The 22,543-nt window shown below is 44.6% G+C and overlaps 1 protein-coding gene across 1 annotated transcript in view; it reads left to right on the forward strand.

Annotated features, from left to right (window-relative positions):
* Window positions 1-223: 223 nt before the first annotated feature.
* BRF1 (BRF1 RNA polymerase III transcription initiation factor subunit) overlaps window positions 224-22,543 on the forward strand; it is a 69,158-nt gene continuing 46,838 nt past the window's right edge. Inside the window, exons 1-2 of the mRNA XM_037831618.1 lie at window positions 224-538; window positions 11,889-11,969. Of these exons, the coding sequence (XP_037687546.1) occupies window positions 355-538; window positions 11,889-11,969 (265 nt within the window). The 5' untranslated portion in view covers window positions 224-354. The remainder of the gene's footprint in view (window positions 539-11,888; window positions 11,970-22,543) is intronic.

The raw sequence follows: 22,543 nt of genomic DNA on the forward strand, positions 1-22,543 counted from the left end.
CTGTTGGCCACTCCCCCGTCCCCTCCGTCAGCCCCGCCCGCCGGCCTCGCTCCCAGGCCCCGCCCGCAGCGCCGGCCCCGCCCCTCCAGCCGGTCCTTGCCGGCCGCCTCGCTCCGCTCGGGCCCGCGCGCCTGCTGGTCGGTGGCTGTGAGGCCCCGCGGCCGCGCCCGGGCCCGGAGGACGCCGACCCCAGCCTCGCGCCCCCGTCGCGGCCCCGGACCCGCTTCGCGCCCCGCGGGCGCGGCCGTTTGCGGGCTCCCGGCGGCGCGGCGAATCTGCCGCTGCGAATCGCGCGCTGGGCGGCGCGGGGCGGCGCGGGCGGCGCGGGCGGGCGGGGGCGCTCGGTCGCCCGGCATGGCGGGCCGCGTGTGCCGCGCGTGCGGCGGCACGGACATCGAGCTGGACGCGGCGCGCGGCGACGCCGTGTGCACCGGCTGCGGCTCGGTGCTCGAGGACAACATCATCGTGTCCGAGGTGCAGTTCGTGGAGAACAGCGGCGGCGGCTCCTCGGCCGTGGGCCAGTTCGTGTCTCTGGACGGTGCGTCTGGCGGCGGGGCCGGGGCGGGCCTGCGGCTCTCCGGGGACCCGGGCGGGAGGAGACGCGCGCGCCCGGGTGGGAGCTGCCTGCTGACGCGCGCGCCGCGCTGCCGGGGGAAACTGAGGCCGACGCGGCGGGGAAGGGCCGCCGGGTTTGGTCACGAGCTTTGTAGAACCAATTGGCTCTAAACTGCTTGCACAACTTCGAATTTAAAATTAAATTTACAAGAAGAGGAGAAAGCAAGAGGACTGTGGCTGTGGCCTGGACACAGTGGACAGCCCGCTCTTCCCCTTTTAGAACTATCAGACAGTGAAATTGCGTGTATTTTAGTGTACAGGTCTGTGATTTTAACACAGTCCTAGAGTCAGGTGACCACCGCAGTGATTTAAAGAAAAGTTCCATCATCTGAAAAACCTCGCTTGTGGGATCCTGTTATTGTTACCGGTTCCTGCCTTCCTACCCCAGGCAACTACCGATCTGTTCTCTGGCCATATCGTTTTGTCTTTTCAGGAAAGTCAAAGAAATGGAACCTGACAGTATGTAACCTTTTGGAGTTGGCTTCTTTCAGTCAGCCTAATGGCTTTAGACTCCTCCAGGTTGTTGCATGTAGCAATCGTTCCATCCTTTTTATTACTGAGCACTATCCCATGTATATTAGTTTTCTAGGGAAACGGAACTGACAGGAGATAAACAGATGTATATTGTGTAACATTATGAGATTTATTCTAGTTACTCACACAGCTTTGGGGATGGGCAAGTCCAAATTCCCTGGGGCAGGTTTTTGAAGGTTTTTGATGAATCCCCCAGGCAGAGCTGGCTGGCTGAAGGACAGATGGAAAGTCTCTCTTCTTAGTGCTGAAATCATCAGTTCTTTTAAATCCATCAACTGATTGGATGAGACATTTCTCACTGTTGAAGGCAATCTCCTCAGTTGATTGTAGATGTCATCAACCGTAGATGGCAATCAACTTCCTGATGATTTAAGTCCACAAAATGTCCTCACAGTGCAGTCAGGTCAGTGCTTGCTTGACCAGACAGCTGAACACCAACACCTGGCCAAGTGGACCCATAAAACCTAACCCTCTCTCCTTGGTATGGATGCACTGCTGTTTGGCCAGAGGTCTACCTGCCGAAGGAGACTTGGGATTGTTGCTAGCTTTAGGTGATTATGAGCAGAGCTGCTTTAAGCAACTGTGTCTAGCTTTCTGACCGAGCATAAATTTCATTTCTCCCAGGTAGTTACCCAGGAGCGGACTGCGGGGCGTTTGGCAGAACCCGCATCCACCACTCATTGACACCCCCACCCCCACCCCTGCCAACTCGTACTCCAATTCCTGTCTCTATGAGCTTGCATATTCTCCCATATTTTCTTGGTAGATAGTTACCTTGAGGCTTAAATTTAACTTCCTGTAGCTGAAACACCTTTGTTTGCTTTGATACCAATTTAACTTCAATAGTATACACTGTTTCTCTACCCCTCCACACCCCCCACCTTTAGATAGTTCTTGCTACAAATTACATGTTTATACATTGAGTCCCAAACCACTGATTTCTCATTCCGTTAGCATTTGTCTTTTAGATCCTGTAGGAAGTGAAAAAGTGGAGCTGCAAGCCAAAGATACACTAGCACTGGCATTTGTATTTACTCCTGTTGCTCCCCTCATGGATCTTGATTTCTCCACTCGGCTTTGATCTGTTGTCCATTTTCCTTTCCTTTCAATCGGCAGAGCTCCCCTTTAGCATCTCTCCTAGGGCTGGTCTAGTGGTGACCAAATCCCTCAGCTTTTGGTAATGTATGAATGTCTTAATCTTTCCCACATTTTGGAAGAAAGTTTTGCTAGGTATAGAATCCTTGGTTGGGAATTTTTTGCTTTCAGCACTTTAAATATGTCTTCTCACTATCTTCTTGCTTCCATAGTTTTTGATGAAAAATTGGCATTTAACCTTATTGAGATTCCTGTGTATATGACATGTTGCTTTTCTCTTGTAGCTTTCAGAATTCTCTCTTTATCTTTGGCATTCAACAGTTTAATTAAAATATGCTGCAAATATGCTGTGGCGAGGGTCTGGTTGGGCTCATCCTGTTTGAGTTTGTTGATTGTCTTGGATGTGTGCATTCATGTTAAAATTGGGAAGTATTCAGCCATTATTTTTTGGAATATTCTCTCTGCCCCTTTCGTCTCCTTCTGGGACTCCCTCAAAGCGTATATTGGTCCCACAAGTTCCTCAAACTTTGTTCACTTTCTTCATTCTTTCTTCTTGCTCCCCAGACTGGATGCTTTCAATTGTCTTATCTTCAAGTTCTCTGATTCTTTCTTCTGCCATCTCCAATCTGCTGTTGAATCCCTTTGGGGAGGGAATTTTTAATTTCTGTTACTGGGATCTTCAGCTCTGTTTGGTTCCTTTTCATAATTTCCATCTCTCTAGTGATATTCTCTTTGTGTTTGTCTGTTGTTTTTCTGATTTCCTTTAGTTCTTTGTCTATGCTTTCCTTTAGTGCTTTAAGCATTTGTAGTGTAAAAAGAAGTAAAACAAAATAGAGTAACTATGGCTAAGAGATATAAAATGGAGTCGGGAGGTCATTTGGAGATTCCTTTTAGGCAATTATCAGCCAGATATCACAAACTGCCGAAGTATGCAGAGCCACAAGCAACAGTGTTTCTTAAAACCCCAAGGACATCTGGACACCAGAAAACAAACCACATGATAAAGAACTCAGTTAACTGTCTAACCTGAAGGACAATTGAGTATCCCCAAATATCCACCACCCACAAACAACTTGTCTACTTTTCTTTGTCTTTAACAACTCCTGCCAGGAAATGCCAGGACAGGACACAATTTGAGTTGCTACCTGAACCTGTGCTCCCCAAATAAATTTCTTTGTTGCCTTGCAGCCTAATTTGTTATTTCTTGGTTAATAGTAGGACCATTTAAAAAAATACTTTTTAAAATTTTTAGTTGTGTTAAAATATGCATAACATAAAGATCATTTTAACCGGACAATTCTTGGTCATTAAATATACCACTTAATGTCACTTTCACCGCTATCCATTGCCAGACTATTTTTATCATCCCAAACCAAATTGATATTCATTTAGCATAGCTCCCCGTTCCCTTCTCCCCCCAGGGCCACTTTTTAAAAGGCTATCTTCACACCCCGGCTCTGGCCCTCCTCGTTGATGGTTTCTAATGCTTTAATCTTGTCTGGGCCCTTTGCTGGGCCATTTCTTCCTGTTTCATTGTATGTTTTATAATGTTTTGTTGAAACCTGGACATTTGGATGTTTAATGTGTTATTGCTGGAATTTAGACTGAGGGGTCTGTTCCTTAAGCTTGAATCCAGCTATGTTATGACAGAGCCTTCCTTGAATACCAGGAGCTAAGAAAAAGAAAAAGAAGCAAAAGAAGATAGCACCTTTCCCGGTCTTTGGAGATTGCCCTGGTGCGGGCTCACCTTCAGGGCTGGGCCATGCAGTGAGTTTAGAGCAGAGCTGGGGGCCGAGCTCAGGGGCCTCCGTGGTCCTTTCTGTGCCGGAGTCTTGTCTGGGCATGCATGTGTGGCGTTAGGAATTCCCTTGTTTACATGATTCTGAATGTCCCCTCTTCCCGAGGAAGCAATTTCTTCAGGGTCCTGGGCACTGCACTGTGTGTCCTCCAGCCAGCGTCCCTTGTCCCAGGCCGCACAACGTGTCTGCTGCCCCCACTGTGTTCTGCAGAGAGCTCGGTGAGCCCGTTCCACACACGAGGCAGGTTCTGGATGGCGAGTCCTTCAGGCACCTCTAAACAGACTGACTGGAGCAGACACACATGCTCCCAGCATGTGCACGAGGCTTCCCCTGGTCCCTCCAGAACCCAGACCAGGGGTCAGCACTGGGAGTGCAGCTGGCTCCGTGCCAGGACGGTGAGAGGCCGGGGTGGTGTGAGATCCTTCCACTTTTAAGTGGCTTTTTCTGTGATTCGGTGCTCACCCAGGTACTGCTGGCCTTTACCTGTTTTCTGGAGCTTTGAGAAAGATGTTTCTGCCAGTTCTTGCTGTGTGTGTGTGTGTGGGGGGGGGGTCAGAGCCTGCGGGCTTCCCCGTCGTTGACCCTTTTGCCTACTTTTTAAATTAGATTATTTATTTTCTTACTGTTGAGTTTTGAGAGTTCTTTATATATTCTGCATCAAGTTCTTTGCTGGATATGTGATTTGCAAATCTTAGCTGTTTTTTTTTGCAGGGCAGAAGTTGTAAATTTTGCTGCAGTCGAATTTACTGATTGTTTTTGGTGGCACGTCTAAGAACTCTGCCTAATCCCAGGTCACAAAGACTTGCTTGTTTGTTTTCTCCTAAATGTTTTATAGTTTTACGCCTCGCACCTGTATCTATGAGCTGTTTTGAGTTAATTTTGTCTACGATATGACGGAGGTTGGAGTTCTCGTATGGATGTCTACTCGCTCTAGCACCACTAGTTGAACAGACTCCCTTTGCCCTGGCTTGCCTTGGTCCCTGGCAGAACTCTTGGCTGTACCTGTGCAGGTCCGTTTCTGGGCTCCCTGATCTGCCCTGTTGATCCGTTGGTGCGTCTGCCCCCTTCTCAGTACCGGATTGTCTTCTTGGCTGTCGGTTTACAGGAAGTCTTGAAATCAGGCATTGAGAGTCCTCAAGCTTTATAGTTCATCAAAATTGTTTTAGCTGTGATGGTTCCTTTCATTTCCACTTAAATTTTAGAAAAAGTTTTTCTATATCTGCAAAAACATCTTCTTGGAGTTTTGATTAGAATTGCATTAAATCTATTGACAAATTTGAAGATTGGCATTTTTAATATGTTGTGTTTTCTAATCCATGAACACAGCATGTCTCTCCATTCACTTGGGGTTTCTTTGCTGTTGCTCATCAGAGTTTTATAGTTTTTAGCAGACAGCTCAGGTACATTTTTTAGATTTGTACTTAAGATTTCAATTTCAGTTGTTCATTGCCAGTATATAAAAATATGGTTGGTTTGTGTGTTTACCTCATTTCTTGAGACCTCGCTAAACTTGGTTCTAGGAGTGTGTGTGTGTGTGTGTGTGTGTGTGTGTGTGTGTATTCCTTAAAAGTTTCTATGCAGGTCGTCATGTCTAATACAGGGATGGTTTTGTTTCTTCCTTTTGTTTCTCTCTGCCTTAGAGCAGACACGCTTGTCTGTTCTGCATCTTGGGGAGTGTTCAGCGTCTTACATTCTGCGTGGTGTTGGCTGTAGCTTTATCAAAAATAGTCCCTTTCTATTCCTTCCTTGTTTGCTGTGTTTTACATGAATGGTGTTGGATTGTGCCAGAGGCCTTTTCTGTGCCAGTTGAGATGACCATGTGGTTTTCTTCCTTAGCCTGCTCGTACGTTGACTGCACTGACGGGTTCCCGGGGCCAGCCCGCCACATCGCTTCTGTGCGTGTTGCTGAACACAATTTGCTGATACCGTGTGGAAGGTTTCTGTCTTGTTCCTGTGGGGTACTAGTCCGTAGATTCCTTGATGTCCTTGTCTGGTGTTGGAATTAGAACAATGCTGAGCTCATGGAATGAACCAGGAAGTGTTCCCTTGTTTTCCGATTTCTGGAAGCAATTGTATGGAATTGGTGTTACTTTTTAAAATATTTGGTGTAACTCACCAGTGCAGATATCTGGGCCAGGAGTTTTCTTTTTCGGAAGGTTTTCAACTTTTCCATTTCTCTGATAGTTTTGGGTTATAGTTGTATTTTAGGTTATCCGTTTCATCTTGGGTGCATTTAGTAGTTGTGGTTTTTGAGGAATTGTGTGTAGAGCTGTTTGTAATATTCCCTTACTCTTTTTTTTTTTTTTTCATTTTTATTGGGTTTGTTCAGATACCATACAATTATCCAAAGATCCAAAGTGTACAATCACTTGCCCCTGGGTACCCTCATACAGCTGTGCATCCATCACACTTAATTTTTGTTCAATTTTTAGAAACTTTTCATTACTCCAGACAAGAAATAAAGTGAAAGATGAAAAAAGAAAAAAAGAAAAGGAAACTCTAATCCTCCCCATCCCTAACCAACCCCCCTCAATTGTTGACTCGTAATATTGATATAGTATATTTGTTACTGTTTATGAAAAAATGTTGAAATACTACTAACTGTAGTATATAGTTTGTAATAGGTATATATTTCTTCCCTATATTCCCCTCTATTATTAACTTCTAATTGTATTGTCATACATTTGTTCTGGTTCATGGAAGCGATTTCTAGTATTTGTACAGTTGATCATGGACATTGCCCACCATAGGATTCAGTTTTATACATTCCCATCTTTTGACCTCCAGCTTTCCTTCTGGTGACATATATGACTCTGAGCTTCCCCTTTCCACCTCATTCACACACCATTTGGCACTGTTAGTTATTCTCACATCTTGCTACCAACACCCCTGTTCATTTCCAAACATTTAAGTTCATCCTAATTGAACATTCTGCTCATGCTAAGCACCACTCCCCATTCTTAAGCCTCATCCTATATCTTGGTACCTTTTATTTCATGTCTATGAGTTTACATATTATAATTAGTTCCTATCAGTGAGACCCTGCAATAATTGTCCTAATGTGTCTGGCTTATTTCACTCAGTATATTGCCCTCGAGGTTTTGTCATCAACCCATTTTTTTTTTAATATGGTTTTGTTCACTCACCATACATTCCATCCCAAGTAAATAATCGATGGTTCTCTGTATGGTCATACATTTATGTGTTCACCATCTTCACCACTGTCTATATAAGGGCATCTACATTTCTTCCACAAGGCAGGAGGGAGAGTCAAAGAAGGTAGAGAGGCAAAAGAAAGAGGAAAAAAAATGACAGCTAGGAAACAGCAAAAGGAAAAATAACCTTAAATCAAAGTGGAATAAAGAATCAAGACAATCCCACCAATGTCAAGTGTCTAACATGCCTCCCCTATCCCCCCCTCTTATCTGCATTCACCTTGGTATATCACCTTTGTTACATTAAAGGAAGCATAATACAATCATTCTATTAGTTACAGTCTCTAGTTTATGCTGATTGCATCCCTCCCCCAAGGCCTCCCCATTTTTAACACCTTGCAAGGTTGACATTTGCTTGTTCTCCCTCGTAAAAGAACATATTTGTACATTTTATCACAATTGTTGAATACTCTAGATTTCACCAAGTTACACAGTCCCAGTCTTTATCTTTCCTCCCTTCTTGTGGTGTCTCACATGCTCCCCACCTTCCTCTCTCAACCGTATTCATAGTTATCTTTGTCCAGTGTACTTACATTGTTGTGCTACCATCTCCCAAAATTGTGTTCCAAACCACGCACTCCTGTCTTCTATCACCCTGTAGTGCTCCCTTTAGTATTTCCTGTAGGGCAGGTGTCTTGTTCACAAAGTCTCTCATTGTCTGTTTGTCAGAAAATATTTTGAGCTCTCCCTCATATTTGAAGGACAGCTTTGCTGGATATAGGATTCTTGGTTGGTGGTTTTTCTCTTTCAGTATCTTAAATATATCACACCACTTCCTTCTTGCCTCCATGGTTTCTGCTGAGAGATCCGCACATAGTTTTATTAAGCTTCCTTTGTATGTGATGGATTGCTTTTCTCTTGCTGCTTTAAGGATTCTCTCTTTGTCTTTGACATTTGATAATCTGATTATTAAGTGTCTTGGCGTAGGCCTATTCATATCCCTTCTGTTTGGAGTACGCTGCGCTTCTTGGATCTGTAATTTTATGTCTTTCATAAGAGATGGGAAATTTTCATTGATTATTTCCTCTATTATTGCTTCTGCCCCCTTTCCCTTCTCTTCTCCTTCTGGGACACCAGTGATACGTACCTTATTGTACTTTGTTTCATCCTTGAGTTCCCGGAGACGTTGCTCATATTTTTTCATTCTTTTCTCCATCTGCTCCTTTGCGTGTAGGCTTTCAGGTGTTTTGTTCTCCAGTTCCTGAGTGTTTTCTTCTGCCTCTTGAGATCTGCTGTTGTATGTTTCCATTGTGTCTTTCATCTCTTGTGTTGTGCCTTTCATTTCCATAGATTCTGCTAGTTGTTTTTTTGAACTTTTGATTTCTGCCGTATATATGCCCAGTGTTTCCTTTACAGCCTCTATCTCTTTTGCAATATCTTCTCTAAACTTTTTGATTTGATTTAGCATTAGTTTAAATTCCTGTATCTCAGTTGAAGGGTACGTTTGTTCCTTTGACTGGGCCATAACTTTGTTTTTCTTAGTGTAGGTTGTAATTTTCTGTTGTCTAGGCATGGTTTCCTTGCTTATCCAAATCAGGTTTTCCCAGACCAGAACAGGCTCAGGTCCCAGAGGGAAGAAATATTCAGTATCTGGTTTCCCTGCGGGTGTGTCTTAGAAAATTGCTCCACCCTTTGATGCCTCAGGTCACTGTGCTTTTCTGACCAGCAGGTGATGCCTGTTAGCCTATAATTCTTGACTGGTGTGAGGAGGTATGGCCATGTTCCCCCAGGCTCTGGGGTCTGGTTCTGAATGGAAAGGGCCCCACCCCTTTCCTCCTAGAGATGACAGAACGCCCAGGTGGAGGACATTAGCATTTCAATGGTCTCTCTCTCTGCTTGTGCTGTCTCCACCCTTCCCAGAGTCACAGCCCTGGAAACTGGAAATGACTGGGGCTTTCTCCACTGAGCCGAAAAAGAAACAGATAGTCCCCTTCAGACCCAGTCCAGGGCACCCCTCCAGCTCTCCCAGGTCAGTCGTCACCCAAAGCCTCTGTCTGTTTTTTGGGGCTGCGTACCTGTAGTGAGCAGTTCACACTCGCTACTTAAAACCCCAGTTGGAGCTCAGCTGAGCTATATTCACTTGCTGGGAGAGAGCTTCTCTCTGGCACCATGAGGCTTTGCAGCTTGGGCTATCGGGGAGAGAGGGGGGTCTCATGACTTGGATCCGCAGGTTTTACTTACAGATTTTATGCTGTGTTCTCGGGCATTCCTCCCAATTCAGGTTGGTGTATGATGAGTGGATGGTCTCGTTTGTTCCCCCGCAGTTATTCTGGATTATTTACTAGTTGTTTCTGGTTTTTTTTAGTTGTTGCAGGGGGACTGCTTAGCTTCCATGCCTCTCTATGCTGCCATCTTGCCAGGAATCTCCCTTACTCTTTTAATGCCCATAAGGTCTGTTATATTTTCTTTCTCTTTTCAGGTATTAGTATTTTGTATCTTTTCTCTTTCTCTTTTTTTCTTTTGTCTCTCTTGCTGGAGGTTTATCAATTTTAACAATCTTTCCAAAGAATCAGCTTTGGGTTTCTTGGATTTTCTGTCTTTTGCCCATCTTTGATTTTATGTTGTGCCTTTCTGTGTTCTTCATGGGTGACTTCCCAGGTGAAATCCTGGGGCTGCTGTGGCAAAGGCTGTGTAAACTGCCCCGCAGGGTCCTCCAGGACTCTGCCTCTTGAGACAAAAACCGCTGTCATGCTGGTAGCGGACGCTGAGGGTTTTCCGGGAAGGCATTGCCATGTGCTCCAGCCATGGGCACTCAGGTGGGCACCATCAGCCTCAGGCCCCTCCAGGCTCCCCCAGGCCTCCTCAGGCTCCACCTGTGTTTCCAGTCCCTCAAGATGGAAGCATCTCGTGTAGTATGGGTGCAGCTCCCAGGGGAGGGACTCTGGGAACTGCCTATCCCGCAGTCTCCAGCCTTCCCTGGGCGTGGCCCCTGCACAGCCTCCTCCACGGGACCCCGGGCCTTGCCTTGGCTCAGGGGTGTCTGCTGAACTGAGGCCCCAGGCGCTCCTGCCTGGGCTTGCTTGCAGCTCCTCCATGGCGAGGGGCTGTGTGGGAGCTGAGAGTTCCAGTCCCGCGGTTCTGCTCATGTGCGTCGCGCTCATGCATGGCCCCGGCCTTGGCGTGAACCCCGGCAGCTGTCATGGTTTGTGGCTCCGGCCTGGGTGGGGGCCCGCACAGGCCTGGGCCTCTCCTGCTGAGCCTGCAGTGCGGGCGGGCACATCCCTGTTCTTTCCCATCGCTGAGCTGGGCCTTGTACCGGGGTCTCCGCTTAAGGAGTTTCACAACAGCAGGAAAAACTCCTTACTTAGGTTAAAAAATTACTACACAATTGTTTAAAAGTGCTCACTAACCCATGTTGGAGCATTGCGCTTTCTGGTCTTGGGGTGCCCCCACCCTCTCCCTGCCCGCAGGCTGCCTGCCCTGGTACCTGGGCTGCTGTGGGTCGGACCCCATGCCCCGCTGTCCGTGAGGGGTGAGCAGGTGACAGGTGGAGACAAGGCAAGGCTGGCATCTGCCCATTGGCTTCCCGTGGCACAAGTGTCAGATGCTCAGAAGTGGGCAGGGTAATAGGACACAGCATGAAAAGAGCACCTAAAGGGCACAAATTTCCTAAGTCTGCAGCTTTTGACTGGAGAGAATGCGTAATTTTTTTACTGTGAGTTTCCTTTCTTCCGGCTCCAGTCCCCTCACCCCCAGTGTAGCAGACAGATTTGCTGAATCAGTACGTTTCCTACCAGCCAGGCAGCTTTCCAGGTTGGTCTCCTGTACCAGATTCCCTATGGTGGTGTTTGTTGAGTAAAGGAGAGTCTGTGGATTCAGCAGAGGTGTTTTGAGCCTCTCCTTTGGGCTGGCTGGACTGGGTGGGTTTGTGAGGGCACAGAAGAGATCCATGTTATCACCTGGTAAACTAGTGAGGAGCTGAGGCTCTACCAGGTAGCACGGAGGATGGGGGTGGGGGCAGAAGTCAGCACTCAGTTCCCAGAGCAGATGGACTGTGGGTTTGTTTTCTGCTGTGAGTTTTCTATATTTTAAGAAAATTCAAGTATAAAAATTCTAAAGCTCGAAAAACCACTGCCAACAAAATAAAGCACCTGGGCGGCAGATGGGGGTGGGGCTGGGTCTAAGCTGTGTGCTCCTGGGGGCTTGGGGAGGGCCAGGCTGGGCATGTCAGGACACCTGTGTCCATCCAGGTGAGGTCCATCTCTGCTGGGCTGGCCCCACCTGCTAAGGCCTGGTGCTGGAGTGGGTCGGTTGTACCTCCGGTGAAAGGGCTGGCTTGGGGCACAGCACAGGGGCCCTGGCCGCAGCTGGAGCAAAGTGGAGCTGCAACTGTGTGACAGCTGTCCACCTGGGTTTATGCTCCAGGAATATGATTAGCAAATGCACATGGGTGTGGCTACCCACTGCTGGCTCCCGGTGGAGGCTGCGACCCCGTGGGTGGGCAGAGATAGAGGAGTGTACCCCCTGGGGGTTCTGTGGGTCTGGAACGAAAAGGCCAGGGCTCAACTGCTTCCCTTTACGCATGATGACCCTTGTTTAACTTGCTCCAGCAACAGTGGGTGCAATAAAAAGACTGCAGTTGCAGACCTTCTCCACCAAGTTTTGGCTAATTGATCTTTTGTGTTTCTAGGTGCTGGCAAAACCCCGACCCTGGGTGGCGGCTTCCATGTGAACCTGGGCAAGGAGTCAAGAGCACAGACCCTACAGAACGGTACTTGCCACCACAGTGCTGCCCCAGGGCAGTGTCCAGAGGCTGCCGGGTGGAGGGGAGGGCGGGGAGCCCTGCGCGTCCACCCTCCATGCTGAGGTCTCCTCCCGGGTCTCTTCCTACCAGGCTACTTAGAGGGGGGCCCACAGATCTCTGTGCAGTCCCCACCTGTTTGTTCCTGGTCTGGTCAGGATAGGTGCAGAGAGAACAAACGTGGTGATTTGATGCTGTGGTAGCAATTTTATTGTGGTTTATAAAAGTACGAGTCCCTAACACATTGGAGCAATGTCCGCTTAAATCCTTTCCCCGTTTTTAAGTTGGGTTGTTTGTCTTTTGGGTTGTAAAAGTGCATTATATGTTTTAGATTCAAGTTCTTTATCAGAGACATTATTTGCAGAATTTTTCTCCTGTTCTTTGGGGGCTTTTTCATGTTCTTGGCAGTGTCCTTGGAAGTGGAAACGTTTTTACTTTTGATGTTAGTACGTTTTCTTGTATGTATTGTGCTTTTGGTGTCAAATCTAAGAAACCATTGCCTTGTCCAAAGCCATGAACATTTACTCCTTTGCTTTCTTCTAAGAGTTTTGTGGTTTTGGCTCTTACGTTTAGGTCTTTGATCTATTTTGAGTTAATTTTTGTCTAGGGTACGAGGCAGGGATCCACATTTATTTTTTTTGCATATGGAAATCCAGTTGTCCCAGCACCGTTTAATGAAAAGACTACTCTTTCCCTGTTGAACTGACTTGGCACTCTTGTCAAATACCAGTTGATCGTAAATGTTGTGTTTATTTCTGGTCTCGCAGTTCTGTTTCATTCATCCATATGTCCAGTACAATGCTATCTTTATTCTGTAGCTTTAAAAAAGTTTGAAATTGAAAAGGGTTAGTACTCCAACTTCATTCTTCTTTCTCAAGGTTGTTTTTTTGTTTGTTTATTTGTTTTTTTGACTATTCTATATATACCTTGCTTTACTATGTAAGTTTTAGGATCAATTCATGATTTTCTGGAAAAATGGCACCTAGGATTTTGATAGGGGTTGTGCTGAATATATAGATCAATTTGGGGAGTTTTGCCACCTTACCAGTGTTAGGTCTCACCCACAAACAGAACACACCTTTCCATTTATTTAGGTCTCTAATTCCTTTCAACAGTGTTTTGTAGTTTTCAGAGTATAAGATTTGCACTTATTTGTTAAATTTATTCCTAAGTTGTATTCTTTTTGACACTATTGTAAGTGGAATTGTTTTCTTAATTTTATAGTACACGGAAATAAAGTTGACTTTTATAGATCTTGTATCTTGCAACCTTGCCAAACTCATGTATTAGTTATAGTTTCTTAGTGTATTCCTTGAGATTTTCTAAATGCAAGATAATATCATCTGCAAATAGAGATAGTTGTACTTTCCTTTCTAACCTGGAAGCCTTTTAGTTCATTTTCTTGCCTAATTGCTCTGTCTAGAACCAGTACGATGTTGAATAGAAGTGGTGAGAGCAGACATCCTAGTCTTGTTCCTGATCTTAGGGAGAAAGTGTTTGATATTTCACCATTAAGTATAATGTTAGCTGTGGGATTTTTTTGTTTGTTTGTTTTTTGTTTTTTTTTTTACATGCCATTTATCAGGTTGGGATGTTCCCTTCAATTGCTAGTATGTTGAGTGTTTTTATCATGAAGGATGGAGAGTTTTGTCAGATGCCTTTTCTGCATCTGTTGAAATGATGATGTGGTTTTCGTTATTGATTCTGTTAATATGGTATATTACAGTAATTGATTTTTTGGATGTTAAACCAACCTTGCATCCTTGGGATAAGTCCCACCTGGTTATGGTAAATAATTTTTCTAATTTGCTGTTGGACTTGTATTGCTAGAATTTTATTGAGGAGTTTTGCATCTATTTCATAAGAGATACTGATCTGTACTTTTTTTTTTTTTTTTTTGAGTTTCCATATATTTATTAGCCATTTGGAAGTCCTCTGTAAAATGCTTGTTCAGAGCTCTTGCCTGTCAGAATCAATGTGCACAGCCATGTGTGTAGTACACAACCATTTATGTAGAGAAGTGGGGAGAGGAAACGCTTACACATACGATTGTTTGTTGTAAAATGTATCTGCCAGGACATAATGGGAACCGATAAAATTGGGTGCCTGTAGGGAGGGGAACCTGGTGGCTGTTGGGCAGGGGCCTGGGGAAACTCTTTGCTGCTTACTCTTTTGTTCATTGTGCATAGATGACCTATTCCAAAGAAAGAAAACAACCAAACATTGATGACTGCTCCTGAGGATGCCCTTCCCTGAGGATGATGCATGTCATCAAAGGCGGCCTGTGCTTTGATGACATGCAGGTGTGGCATGTCCATTTGTTGGGGTCTGTCCAGGTAGCAGACCCTAGGCTTATCATCCTGGTTTCCCTGTGGCATGGGTGATTCCTTGGTTTTCACTATCAAATGGTGCATCCTCATTTTACAGGGGATAAGGGGAAGGTGCTGGGTGGGTTGTCTAGTTTGTTGGTGCTGGGAGGGTTGTCTAGTTAGTTGTTCATAGTATACTCTTAGGATTTTTTAGATTTCTTTGGGATCCACAGTAATGTCCCCATCTCATTTCTGATTCTGTTTATTTGGGTCTTCTCTCTTTTTGACTAGCTAAGGGTTTGTCAGTCTTACTGATCTTCTCAAAGTACCAACTTTTGGTTTTATTCTGTTTTTTTTTCTGTTGTTGTTCTCCAGATCATTTATTTCTGCTTTAATCCTTATTTCTTTTCTTCTACTTGCTTTAGGGTTAGTTTCTGCTCATTCTCTAGCCTCTTCAGTTGGGTCTTTGGTTTTAGCTCTTTCTTCCTTTTTAATGTAGGCATATAGAGCTATAAATTTCAAACTGGAACAGCCATCTTCCTGGAATTCCAACCATGTTAACGTGTACAGTTAATGGTGTGTAGTAGGTTTGCCATATTGTGCGCTCATCACCACTGTCCAGCACAGAGCACTTTCCTTACCCCAGTGGAAACCCCCAGACCCGTTAAACAGTCTGTCCCCTTTCCCTGCCCCAGCACCCATCAGCTGCTGCTCTGCTTTCCGTCTCTGTGGGTTGGCCTCTTGTGGACATTTCACCCAGACGCGGTCATCCGGGATGTGGCTTCTTTCACTGGACGTGGCACATCCAGGGTTTATCCACATTGTGTTGGAACTGCAGCCCTTTGTGTCTGAACAGTATTCCATTGTGTGGATTATCCATTACCCGTTCAGCCAGTGATGGGCATTTGGGTTGCTTCTACCTTTTCACATACTATTTTTTTAAACCTTTTTTAAAAACTGTGGTAAAATATGCGTAACATAGAATGCGTTAACCATTTCAAAGTGTACATTCAGTGACCTTAAGCAGATTGTTAAGGTTGTGTAACTTTCACTGCCATCTGTTTCCAGAACACCTTCATTTCCCCAAACAGAAGCTGCCCAGCAAGCACTGCACTCTTCCTTTCCCCAGCCCTGGTGACACTACCTGCATTCTGCCTCTGCACCCATTTAAGTGATGCTCTACCATATTTGTCCTTACCTTTGTTCTTGGCGGTTTTGTAAAATGTACTTTTCAAGGCATTTTCCATTTCATGTAAGTTGGCAAGTGTGTTGTCATAGAGTTGCTCATAATGTCCTCTCATTATACTCTTAATAGCTCATGATCTCTAGAGATGCCCCTTTTTTTCATTTCTCCTCTTTTTTCACCTCAATTGATCTTGCTAGGGATTTATCCATTTTATTGCTGTTTCTGAAGAATCATCTGTTGACTTTGTTAGTTTTCTCTATTGTGTAACTAGTTTCAGTTTAAGCAGTTTATTTCCTTTTTCTTATATCTTTTTTTATTATCTTTATTTTCAGATTCTTCATTGCTAGTGTATAGGGATACAATTGATTTTTTTAAATTCAGTTTTATTGAGATATATTCACATATCATACAGTCATCCATGGTGTACAATTAACTGTTCACAGTACCATCATATAGTTATGCATTCATCACCCCAGTCTATTTTTGAACATTTTCCTTACTCCAGAAAGAATAAAAACAAGAATAAAAAATAAAAGTAAAAAAGTACACCCAAACCATCCCCCCCATCCCACCCTATTTTTCATTTAGTTTTTGTCCCCATTTTTCTACTCATCCATCCACAAGGTTTTCACAATCACACTATCACCCCTTATAAGCTACATTGTTATACAGTCGTCTTCAAGAGTCAAGGCTACTGGGTTGCAGTTTGATAGTTTTAGGTATTTACTTCTAGCTATTCCAGTATACTAAAACCCAAAAAGTGTCATCTACATAGTGTGTAAGAATGTCCACCAGAGTGACCTCTTGAGTCCATTTGAAATCTCTCAGCCACTGAGACTTTATTTTCTTTCATTTCGCTTCCCCCTTTTGGTCAAGAAGAATTTCTCAATCCCATGATGCTGGGTCCAGGCTCATCCCTGGGAGTCTTGCTTTGCCAGGGAGATTTACACCCCTGGGAGTCAGGTCCCACATAGTGGGGAGGGCAGTGAGATCACCTGCCGAGGTGGCTTAGTTAGGGAGAGGCCACATCTGAGCAAAAAAGAGGTACTCTAGGGGTGACTTTTAGGCACAATTATAAGCAGGTTTAGCCTCTCCTTTGCAGCAACAAGTTTCGTAAGGGCAAGCCCCAAGATAGAGGGCTCGGAATACCAAATCGGCAGTCCTCAATGTTTGTAAGAACATAAGCAACAACCCAGGTGAGGAAGCCCAACACTTCTGCATTTGCCCCCAGCTTCTCAGGGGGCCCTGCGTATATGTTTTTATTCTTTGCCCAAATAACTTTGGGATGTGTCGCTATTTCACACTAACCTGTACAAACCTACCAGATCTCATTTCCTATTCAAAGTTCCATGTAATTATGGTGTTTGAACAAACTGACTGTACAAGTTAAATTGTTTAGAAAATATAGATCCTGCACCAAATAGACATCTCTTCCCTTGGTCTCACATGGAAGTTGAAGTTTTAAAACTCAGTCAGTATCGTCCTTTACCCTTTGGCCCAGTTTGCCCTACTCCTAACCAGATCTGCTTCATTCGTATTTCTAATTGAAGTCTAGACTCTTGTTCAGCTTTCTTAACAGTTGCTGTATGCGCTATACTGACATTCATATCTGCCGAGCTCTAGCTCTGAGTTTCAGGTGTCACACAATTTCAGGTGTCCCAGAGACCAATCAGGTTATCCACAAAGGGTTCTGCATCTCAGAGTTTGGAGATAAGCCATTGCAATTCAGGAATAGATTTGACTGCTGTAAGAGCTTACAATCTAGGGACCATTACAATAATTGTTTCCCTGTTAGGCTGTGCTAGAAGATTCAATTCAAAGTTTACACATTATAGTTAGTCCATATTGGTGAGGCATTATAGTGTTTGCCTTTGTTTCTGGCATACTTCACTCAACATGCTGTCTGCAGGATCCATTCACTTCGTTGGGTGTCTCACAGCTTCACGCCTTCTGGCAGTTGCTCAATATTCCATTGTATGCTGTTCTAGTTTGCTAATGCTGCCAGAATGCAAAACACCAGCAATGGATTGGCTTTTATAAAGGGGGTTTATTTGGTTACACAATTACAGTCTTAAGGCCGTAAAGTGTCGAAGATAAGGCATCAGCAATTGGGTACCTTCACTGGAGGATGGCCGATGGCATCTGGAAAACCTCTGTTAGCTGGGAAGGCACGTGGCTGGCGTCTGCTCCAGAGTTCTGGTTTCAAAATGGCTTTTTCCCAGGACGTTCCTCTCTAGGCTGCAGTTCCTCAAAAATGTCACTCTTAGTTGCTCTTGAGGCGTTTGTCCTGTCAGCTTCTCCAGAGCAAGAGTCTGCTTTCAAAGGCCATCTCCAAAATATCTCCAAAATATCTCTATAAGCTGCAGCTCCTCTCTCAGCTCCTGTGCGTTCTTCAAAGTGTCCCTCTTGGCTGTAGCAAGCTCACTCCTTCTGTCTGAGCTTATATAGTACCCTAGTAAACTAATCAAGGCTCATGCTGAATGGGCAGGGCCACACCTCCATGGAAATTATCCAATCAGAGTTATCACCTACAGTTGGGTGGGGCGCATTTCCATGGAAAGACTCAATCAAAGAATTGCAGTCTGATCAACACTAATACATCTGCCCACACAAGATTACATCAAAGATAATGGCGTTTTGGGGAACACAGTACATTGAAACTGGCACAGTGGCCTTTTTCTTGATTCAGTGCTCTCCCCATTACTGCAGTCCTTTGGTTGTTTCCTGGAGCTTTGAGAAGGATTGCTGTTTTCTGCCAATTCTTGCTGTTGTTCAAAGCCCTGGAGCATCTCACCCTGGGGAATGTAGGGGCTGGACCCCACACACTTACTTCTTATTGAACCGTTTGGGTGCCCTGGCACATATCGTGTTTCTTCACCCCCCCGCCCCCGCCCCCATATTCTTCAGCAGGGATCTCTGTGAGAGTCTGTTTCCTTTCTTGGCATTGCCTTTGGCCCAGAACTTTTGGGTGGGCCTGCTCCTTGGGTGCAGACTGTGTCCCCATGGCCACCATGGCTGCACTGAGCCCCTGTCGTCCCAGAAGGGCCTGGCCCCCACATCTGCCTGGGGTGCTCACAGGGGGCCATGAGGTGGGGGCCTCCTCTCTCCACAGGGCTGCTGGCTGCTGGGGGGACCCCAGGCTACCTGGTTGTCGGCTGACCAGTGCCGGCACAGAGTTCCTTAAAGCCGCGCGTGTCCCCACTGGCCCCTGTGTGGACCTGGGTGGCACGGGGCAGACTGGAAAGCGGCCTTTCTAGACAGAGCCTTTCGCTGACTCCTGACCCTCAGGGTTGCTGCTGGAGCCAAGCCTTGGGCAGGCATTGCCTGAAAGTGAAGGAAATAGTGTTTCATGACCTGTGAAAATTATGGGAAATTCAAACTGCAGTGTTCAGAAATAAAATCTTATTGGAACCTACACAAAAATAGTGAATTAAAAAATGTACAGGGACCAAGAATGAACCCTAATGTAAGCTCTGGATGGTAGTTGAAAGAATAATTATAATTATATTTCTTTATCCCTTGTAACAAAGGCACCCACCAACACAGCATTAATGATAGGGGAAGCTGTGTGCGGGGGTGTGTGGGAAGTCTGTACTTTCTGTGTGATTTTTCTGTAAACTGCTATAATAAGAAAATGGAAAAGAGCAAATCTGTATTCTTAATTTAAAATTGAGGGCGGAGGGGCAAGATGGTGGCATAGAGAGGAGTGGAATTTAGTTAGTCGTCTGGAGCAACTAATAAACAACCAGGAACAACTAGTAAATAATCTGGAACAACTGCTGGGGGACAAACATGACTGTCTACACATTGTACACCAACCTGGATTGGGAGGAATGGCTGAGATCACAGCGTGGAATCTGTTAAGTAAAAGCTGCGGACCTGCGCCGGGAGCCCCCTCCCCACCACGGCAGGCTGAGCTGCCAAACCTCGCTGTGGGAGAAAGCAGCATTCCCAGAGCCAGCGAATATAGCTCAGCCCAGCTCCAACTGGGATTTTAATTAACAAATATGGTCTGCTGAATACAACCTACAAATATAGACAAACCCTAACAAGCAGACAGAGGCTTTTAGTGACTACTGACCTTCGAGAGCCAGAAAACTCCTGTGCCCCAGGAAAAGGAGCCCAGAAGCCAGGTGCTCTCTCCTACCAACGGACGAAACGGGGGCCCATGGACTGGCCCTGAATGGGGGCTGTCTTTCCTTTTTCTCTCTCTCATTCTGAGTGGCTCAGTGGAGAAAGCCACAGCCCTTTTCAGTTCCTAACGCTCTGACCCAGACAGGGGTGGAGATAGCAGAGTTGGAGAGACAGAGGAGCTATTCAAATACAGAAGATGACTCCCTAGGGGGTGTATCTTGTCTAAGAGGGAGAAAGTGGGGCCAGCTCTAGGGCTGGCCTTCCCTTCAGAACGCAGACCCCAGGGCCTCAGGGAAAACAGTCAAAACAGAAATTAAAGTGGCCACACCTCCTTACACTAGGGGGAGTGACAGGCTGACAGGCACCACCTGTTGGGCAGGTTAGGAAAACCACAGCGGCTACAAGCCTCACAGGAAAGTCTGTCATTCCTCTAAGATATACCCTGAATATAGCCCCATTCTGAGACCTGAACCCGGTCTGGTCTGGGAAAATCTGACTGGGGTAACCAAGGAAACCAGATGCCTAAACAACAGAAAACTGCAATCTACACTAGGAAAAATGAAGATATGGCCCAGACAAAGAAACAAACTTACATCTCAATTAAAATACAGTTGAGATATTGTTTCACTTTAATGAAACAATCAAAGATTTTCAAAGAAATATGCTACATCAATTCAAAAACCAAGTCAACGAGTTCAGGGAGGATATGGCAAAAGAGATGAAAGATATAAAGAAAACACTGGACGAACATAAGGTAGAAATCGAAAGTTTGAAAAAACAACTGGGAGAATCTATGGAAATGAAAAGCACAACACAAGAGCTGAAAAATACAATGGAGACATACAAGAGATCTCAAGCGGCAGAAGAAAACACTCAGGAACTGGAGAACAAGACACCTGAAATCCTACACACAAAAGAAAAGATAGAGAAAAGAACGGGAAAATATGAGCATCGTCTCAGGTAATTGAATGACAATATGAGGTGCATAATATATGTGTCATGGCTGTCCCAGAAGGGGAAGAGAAGGGAAAAGGGGCAGAAGCAATAATAGAAGAAATAATCAATGAAAATTTCCCATCTCTTATGAAAGACATGAAATTACAGATCCAAGAAGCTCAGTGGACCCCAAACAGAATAGATCTAAATAGACCTATGCCAAGACACTTAATAATCAGATTATCAAATGTCAAAAACAAAGAGAAAATCCTGAAAGCAGCAAGAGAAAAATGATCCATCACATATAAAAGAAGCTTGATAAGACTATGTGCAGATTTCTCAGTAGAGACCATGGAGGCAAGAAGGAAGTGGTGTGATATATTTAAGATACTGAAAGAGAAAAACCACCAACCAAGAATCCTATATCCATCAAAACTCTCCTTCAAATATAAGGGAAAGTTTAAAATATTCTCTGACAAACAGACAGTGAGAGAGTTTGTGAACAAGATACCTGCTCTACAGGAAACACTAAAGGGAGCACTGCAGACAGATAGGAAAAGACAGGAGTGAGAGGTTTGGAACACAATTTTGGGAGATAGTAGCACAGCAATGTAAGTACACTGAACAAAGATGACTGTGAATATGGTTGAAAGAGGCAGGTTAGGAGCATATGGGACACCAGAAGGAAAGAGGAAAGATAAAGACTGAGACTGTGTAACTCAGTGAAACCTAGAGCACTCAACAATTGTGATAAAATGTACAAATATGTTTTTACATGAGGGAGAAAAAATGAATGTCAACCTAGCAAGGTGCTAAAAATGGGGTGGTATTGGGGAAAAATACAATCAATGCAAAGTAGAAACTATAGTTAACAGAAACATTGTATTATGTTTCCTTTAATGTAACGAAGGCAATATACCAAAGCTGAATGCCTGTAAGAGGGGGACATAAGGGAAGAGTATAGGACTCCTGGCATTGGCAATGTTGTCTGACTCTTTTATTGTACTTTAGTTTAATTCTATCTTTCCTTTTGTTGCTTTTTAGCTGTCATTTTTTTTTCTTTCTTTTTCTTTTTCTTTGACTCTTCCTCCCTCTTTGTGGAAGAAATGGAGATGTCCTTATATAGATAGTGGTAATGGTGATGAATGCATAAATACATTACTATACAGGGAACCATTGATTGTTTACTTAGGACAGAATGTATGGTGTGTGAATAAAACCTTAAAAAAATTGGGTTGATGAAGAAACCTTGAGGGCACTATATTGAATGAAATAAGTCAGACACATAAGGACATGGTCTCACTGATGTGAACTAATTATGGTATGTAAACTCATAGACATGAAATATAAGTTACCAGGCTATAGAACGAGGCTAAAGAATGGGTTACTTATTATAAGCAGAGTGTTCAACCAGGGTGAACTTAAACGTTTGGAAATGGACAGAGGGTGATGGTAGCACATTATTGTGAGAATAACTGACAGTCGTTAATGGTGCGTGAGTGTGGTGGAAAGGGGAGGCTCAGAGTCACATATGTCACCGGAAGGAAGGTTGGAGGTCAAATGATGGGAATGTATAAAACTGAATCCTGTGGTGGGTGATGTCTGTGATTGACTGTACAAATATCAGAAATCTCTCCAAAGAACTAGAACGAATGGATGACACCATAACTAGAAATTAGTAATAGAGAGGTATACAGGAAGAAAAATACCTATTGCAAACTATATATTAGTTAGTAGTATTTTAACATTCTTTCATCAGCAGTAACAAATGTACTGTACCAAAACTATGAATCAATAATTGGGGGGGTGGGGGGTGGTAAGGGTTATTGGAGGATTTGAGTTTCCTTTTCTGGAGTAATGAAAATGTTCTAAAAATTGAAAAAACATTAATTCTGGGGATGGATGCACAGCTGTATGATAGTGCCCTGGGCACCTGACTGTGCACTTTGGGTGTGGGATAGTTGTATGTGAACAGTCGC

This window comes from Choloepus didactylus, chromosome 4 (assembly GCF_015220235.1).
Source record: "Choloepus didactylus isolate mChoDid1 chromosome 4, mChoDid1.pri, whole genome shotgun sequence".
In the NCBI taxonomy this organism is placed as follows: domain Eukaryota; kingdom Metazoa; phylum Chordata; class Mammalia; order Pilosa; family Megalonychidae; genus Choloepus; species Choloepus didactylus.